At 44.4% G+C, this 6,893-nt stretch overlaps 1 protein-coding gene across 1 annotated transcript; it reads right to left on the bottom strand.

The window, feature by feature from the left end:
• Nucleotides 1-226: 226 nt before the first annotated feature.
• On the bottom strand, nucleotides 227-2,038 carry LOC109785555 (uncharacterized). Its single transcript, XM_020344140.4, has one exon. The coding sequence runs from the start codon at nucleotides 1,940-1,942 to the stop codon at nucleotides 368-370; it is 1,575 nt and encodes a 524-aa protein (XP_020199729.1). The 5' UTR covers nucleotides 1,943-2,038; the 3' UTR covers nucleotides 227-367.
• Between the last annotated feature and the right edge of the window lie 4,855 nt (nucleotides 2,039-6,893).

Below are 6,893 nucleotides of genomic sequence, written 5' to 3'. Positions count from 1 at the left end.
GCCGGTGGTTTGCGACTTACGGTGCTTAGACCTAGTTTTGCTAGTGTTTAGCCCGTCTGTTATGGTTTTAGCCTAGTTTTCCTTAATTAACCGAGGGGTCTTTTTTACCATTTCTCTCTCATCAATGAATATAGCAGCTCTCCTGCTATCGTTTTAAAAAAAATAGACCATTGCTCTAGCGAATGGTGAATGGGTGGTAAGGGTGAGATTAAATAAACACTATCCATGGATGATGAGATGCTCCTTTATTCATTTCAGCTCACGATGAAGTAAATTAAGCAACATGAAGATAAAAATGGGAACGTAGTAGTAAATGGAGTGATGAAACAAACGTAGTGGAGTAGTAGTAAATGGAGAGTTGAATTTTTTATTTGGTGGGCGGGGCGACGAGCTTCTCGATCTCCTGCAGCGCCTGGATGGCCACCTTGATGTAGAAGGCGATGGGCGCCGAGATGGCGGCCAGCGGGTTGGCGGCCATCTCCTCCTTGGCGTCGTCGTCGGCGGACGGCAGCGGCGCCGTCGGGTCCTCCTCGAACTTCTTGGCCTGCTCCAGGTACGTGTCCATGCGCGGGGTGGCGAACAGCCGCACGGCGTCCATGTCGCCGCCCCTCGCCGCGTACCGCTGCCGGCCGTGCGACGTCTCGGAGGCCAGCGCGTACGGCCGCCCCTCCGCCTCGTACAGCTCCTGCGTCTCCATCAGGTCCAGCAGCTGCTGCAGCTCCGCCCGGAGCATGCCCACCAGCTTCTCCCCGTCGTTCAGCACGATGTCCTCCAGCGCGTTCTGCGCGTCCGCCAGCTTGTACCGCGCCTCCTCCAGGTTCTTCCCGTCGGCCATCTGCCTCGCCTCGCCGATCGCGCCGGCGTGCTGCCGACGCGCCATCTCCGCCAGCACCCCCCGCGCCTTGACGCTCACGGCTTCCTCGCCGGGCGCGTCCGGGGAGCGGGGTATCACGACGTCCTGCGGGGTCTGGCCCTGCGGGCTACCCTGCACGTTGTAGCTGTGCTGGGCCTCCGCCACCAACCCGTCGTACGGCGTCGTCAAGGTGCTCTCCAGGAGCTTGAAGTTGATGGCCACCTTGCGGGTCTCGCCGCTGAAGAGGGTGCCGAACTTGATGGTGATGACGCCCGTGCCGCCGTCGGTGGTCTGCGTGTAGTCGGTCCCTGGCGCCACGGTCATGGTGTCCAGGTCCGGGGCGCTGGGATCTTCCGCCTTGGGCGTCAGCGTGAGCTGCACGTCCTGCGCGACGATGGTGAGGAGCCCGCCGAGGAGCTGCGAGAAGGGCGCGGTCACGTTGCCGCCGTCCGGCACCGAGTTGAACGTGCCGCCGGGGGACTTCCTGGCGACGTCGCTGAGCAAGGCGTGGTCGGCGTCCTTGCCGAAGCCGAACGTGTAGACCGCCACGTTCCCGGGATCGACTTGCCTGGCGTCGCCGTCGCTCTGCTGGCCGTCGGACATGAGGAAGACATTGGGCGTGCGGGCTTTGGTGGTGGCGCGGCCGGCGACGATGGCCAGGGCGGTGTCCAGGCCGGCCTTGATGTTGGTCCCGCCGTTGGCGACAAGGCCGTCGACGATGGCCTTGAGGTCGGCCTGCGCTTGCTGCGTGACGGAGCGGAGTGGGCAGTGCCTGGTGGCGGAGCCGGAGAAGGAGACGACGGAGAGGCGGTCGACGGGGGTGAGCTTCATGATGACGAACTGCATCGCCATCTTCATGCTCTGGAGCTTGTCGCCCTGCATGCTGCCGCTCACGTCCAGCACCGCCACCAGGTCCAGCCCTTCCCGGACGGCCGTCGACGACGTGGCTTTGAGCTCTACCACCGCCGTCACCTCGTCCGCCGACAGGGCCGCCTCGTCCTTGCTGAACTTGGGCTCGGTGATGGTCACCAGACCCTTGGTGTTACCTGCGTTAGAAGCAGGAGGCTTCTCGTCGTCGTTGAACGCCATTGTTTCCAATGATCTAGCAGAGCAGAGCTCAGCTCACACTCACACACCAAGCAGCTAGCAGATTGCTTCTGTTTCTCGTGTGTTGTTGGACGCGCATGCACACCATTTTATATGTACCCTAACCTAGCTGGCAAGGTTCTTCGTTCTGAAACTAATTTTCGTGATGAATTATACCGTATACTAGTGTACAATAAATTCCAAATTCAAATACTCCCTCCGTCCGCGAATAAGTGTACTTCTAGCTTTTGTTTTTAAGTCAAAGTTTTGAAATTTTGACCAACTATATACAAAAGAGTAATAACATATATGACATCGAATTGATATATTATGGAAGTACATTTCAAAATAGATCTAGTGATATTAACTTAATGTCATAAATGCTAGTACTTTTTCCTATAAAGTTGGTCAAAGTTTTAAAATTTTGACCTAGGACAAAAGCTAGAGTACACTTATTCACGGACGGAGGGAGTACATTTTACTACTAGCTAGTACAGAAAAGTAAAACATCACATTTCCAAGAACACTTTAGCTGCTTGATTTTCCCTGAAGGAGCTCCTCACGTTCCTGGGTTGGGCCGAAGCCTATTAACTATGTGATCCAGGCCTCCTCTCTCTCTCCCTCTATTTATTCCATGTTTTTATTGTTTTATGTGTTTTTCCTTTTTTTTTCTTTGTTAGTTGGCTTTTACTTTTATTTTGTGTGTATTTTGGGATGTTGGGTTAGTTCAAATGTATACACATAAATACACCCTCCTGATAGTGTCAAAATGATCTCATATTTTGGGATGGAGCGAGTACTATGCAATATGTGAGAAAATTACACTATTATATGATTATTATTTGCATACTACCAAAAGTGCAATTTAGAGTGAAGTTTTGTGCAAGTTTTTTTTAAAACCTTTTCCATTATATTTCTTCTTTAAATGGTATACTATTGCTACAGATTGGTTGTTCCTTATTTTGATTTTTAAGTTATTATTTTGTTTTCTTTATTTTTCAAGGGTAAACCATTGCCACTAATTCATTCCTTTTTTACGAATTGTTTATGCAAAAATTCCACCATTACACGTTTATTCATGCATATTTTTTAAAAGAGCATTTTTTGTGAATATTGTGTACAAATTTTGTCGTTGTTTGTTTTAACTTTTTTATTTTCCCTTTTCTTGAAGGGTAGTACCAATGCCACTTATTTATTCTTTCTTAGAAAACATTGCTATTGTGGTTCTGGTTTAGTTTCTATTTCATTTTCTTTCTTTGTAAAGAGTAATACCAATGTCATTAATTTGTTTTTTCTTTGATGTGACTGTAGTAGGTCCTTTGAAAATTGTATAGTGAGTCAAGATTTTGAATTTGAAAACATGGGAGAATGGGCATTACAATTTGTTCACTCTCCTATGGTATGATATAAAACTTGAAATTTTGTTGGGAAGAGAAACTAAAACCAAAATCATAATTTTGAGTTGGAGTCATATTATTTGCAATTGTTATTCGTGTCTTTTAAATGACTGTTGGCTTCCCGTTAAAGTAGTATTAGTGTATTTGTTTATATGTCACCTGGAAGTTTGTTACTTCCACATGTGAAGAGGAAGAGGAGTGTATTTGTTTATTGTGAAGGTTGTTGACCCCACAAGTGAACTCACTACCAACTCCAATCTTTATATATTTTTATTTTTACTATTACTATTACTATATACTACAACACTCAAGGAATTTACTACCTTCGTCCTTGTTTATTAGTCCTCTTTGTATTATGTGTCAAATTTTGACCTTAAATTTAAGTAATAAAATGTTAAAGCATGTCATAAAAATAATATAATGGAAAACTATGTTCAAATACGAATCCAATGGTACAATTTTGTATGACATGCACTAATATTTTGTTAGTTAAATCTCTAGTCAAAATTTGACACAAAATACAAAGTAGACTTGTAAATCAGAACGGAGGTAGTAGTAGTCTACTCATCAGTGGATTAATGGATCACTGAGTATAAAATAACCGGATAAAAATTGTCAGCAGAGATAAGTCTTTGTTTTAGAAGAAAAATTGCGGGAGTTTGTTTTAATTGAGGCTACTGAAGTCCTGCTTGCATGTCATTATAAATCAAGCATAGCAAGGCAACACAAACCAGAGAAAGAGGGACCCATCGAAAGAAGTTGTTTCATTTTTGCTCGATCGACCGCACCCGGCCGGCCGGCCGGCCATGGGGAGCGATGACAGCGACCGTGGCAGCATCGCCTTCTTCGGGGCCTACCGCCCGCCGGTGCCATTTTGTCTTAAGTTGGCTTGCCCCGCGATACTCGAATCCTGGCTCCCCACCTGCGCCTACGTGTAAGTTTGGTTGTCCCGGTGAAAAGGAAATTTTAATAGCAACACAGAAATATCAATGGACCAAGACAAGATATTAACGCTGCTAAGAGCCTCTACGGTCGGACTTTGCAAATCCGGCCTCTCAAACGCCCGCGGACGCGCCCGTCCACGGATACTGACCAATCACGTCTCAAATAATGCAATCCGTATCCGGATACCTCAAATTAGAAACCTCAAATCCATATTATTTCATGCAACATAGCGATCTTTAAGTGAAGCTCGTCCGGTCGCCGTAGCCATGTCCGACGGCCGGCTGCGCCCCTCAGTGTGTTGGTCCGATCGCCGTCAAGGTAGAGTAGGGCATGGGACGTGAGCCGGCTCACGGGACTCAAGGTGCCACCGTCTTCCATGCCCTACTCGTCCCCGTCAGAGCCTGTAACCCGTTGGGTGCCGGTGGACGTCAGATCGATGATGGATCCATCCTGGGACGAGCCGACGACGTCCAACACGACGCGGTTGTGGTGCCCGGACTGGTGCACCGTACGGGGCGCAGGAGAAAATGACTCCACCCCGGTACTTTTTAAAGATCATGGCAACTTTTCCTTTTTGTTTTGCATGTATGAAAGATTTTTGAAAACATGTGGCACTAGTAGAGAAATGGTTAGCCACAATTTTAATTGGTGGTGCGCCATTTCTAACCAACACCACCACTATTTTTCTGAAATAGTGGTGGCGTTGGCATATTTGATACACCAGCTTTACATACTTAGTGCTGGTGTTGCTTTAGTCTAACACGCCACAGACTAGTGTGTCCATTTGTACAGACCAGGCGCAAGGTGATGCTGGCATATAATTTCTATCAACGTCATAACTAATTAATTTATTGTTGGCGTCGTAATTACTAGCACGCTAGAAATAATTTTTAACCTTTTACTATATTTAATATTTTTATTTTTCGAGTCTTTTTATAATTTATTGTATTTTATTATTTTAGGTCTGTTTACTGTTGTTAAGTCTTTCTATTTAAATCTTTCATAATTTTGAGTTCTATTACTTTGAGTCTTTTGTTATTTTGAATCTTTTATAATTTTGATTCTAATATTTTGATTTTTTTTATAATTTTATTTTTTAAGTCTTTTATTGCTTTTAAACCTTTTATTATTTTGAGTCTTTTTATTGTTTTTTAGTTTTTTATTATTTTGAATATTTTATAGTTTTGAGTCTTTCTGTTATTTTGAGTATTTTTATTTGCTTTTTAGTCTTTCTATTAGTTTGAATCTTTTATTTCTTAAGACTTTTATTATTTTAGTCCTTTTGTTATTTTTGTCTTTTATTGTTTTGATTCTTTCTATTATTTGAGTCTTTTACTATTTTGAGTAATTTTATTGTCTTTTGAGTCTTTGTATTATTTTGAGTATATTTTATTCTTTTTGGAGTCTTTCTATTATTCTGATTCTTTTATTGTTTTGAGTCTTTAATTTTTTTAAGTCTTTCTATTATTTTGAGTCTTTTATTATTTTGAGTATTTTTTATTGTTTTTTGAGTCTTTGCACTATTTTGAATCTTTTATTATTTTAGTCTTTTTTATTTTTTGAAGTCTTTTGGGCCTAGCCCGACATTTTGACACGGCCTATTGAGCCTAGCCCAATATTTCCGACATAGCCGGGTCAAAACCTTGGAGGCAGAGTCCCCTCGCCCCAATCGACACTCCTCTCTCTCTGGTTCAAACACTACTAGGAAAAACCCTAGTGGTAGCGCTGGTTTATGGGTTAGCAGTAGCGCGGGCACCCGCGCTACTAGTACGGCACTACAACTTACTAGGAGCAGTAGCGCTGGTTTGAAACGTGCTACTGCTAACCCTACGTAGCAGTAACGCGGGATGGTCCAACGTTACTGCTAGATAGTTGTAGCGTCGGGGACAAGCCAGCTCTACTGATACACCCACGCTGCTGCTTTTTTGCCGACCAGCGCTACTGGTAACATTACATGCATCTTTTTCTACTACGTGTTTGCGCTGTATTTGTACAGGTTTTATACAGTATTCTAATCATATCATAAATATGCAATATTCTCATCATATCATACACATAATAGTCTGATCAGATCATCACATCATCCAACACAAATCATGTCGTCTTATCATAATCACGATATAGTGATACAAGTTAAGTGACATTTCTCGAATACAAGCAACTGCATGGTCATCACATACACATGTTTGATCATCTATATCTAAACAAAGATATAGAGCGATCACTATGAGCAAGGGCGCGATAATGTAGTAGTTCTTCAGGTGCCGGTTCCGATCCCTCTCTCGCGCTAGCGTGAACCTCAAGTAACTATCTTCCGCTTCGGCTCTGCTATCGAACCCTCTCCGGCTGCCGCCAGGAAACCGGTACACTTGGGCCAGACACTCAGGCCAGTCGTACACTCCTGGAACCTTCCCTACATACACCGCGTAGCACTTGTTCGCCATTGATGATCTATGTACCTGCATCGTCACATGAGTCAGTAATATGCACCATAATATATAGTTGAGCAACAGAAAGAGATAAAGTTAGCAAAAATAAAACCAACATATCATAAGCATAAATAACAAAGTTCATCGTACCCAAACCGCCCTAACTAGAGTGATCTACGCTAG

The sequence above is a fragment of the Aegilops tauschii genome, chromosome 7, assembly GCF_002575655.3.
Source record: "Aegilops tauschii subsp. strangulata cultivar AL8/78 chromosome 7, Aet v6.0, whole genome shotgun sequence".
In the NCBI taxonomy this organism is placed as follows: Eukaryota; Viridiplantae; Streptophyta; class Magnoliopsida; order Poales; family Poaceae; genus Aegilops; species Aegilops tauschii.
The sequence above is the reverse complement of the archived record's forward strand: the minus strand, read 5'-3'. Positions and strand labels throughout refer to the sequence as shown.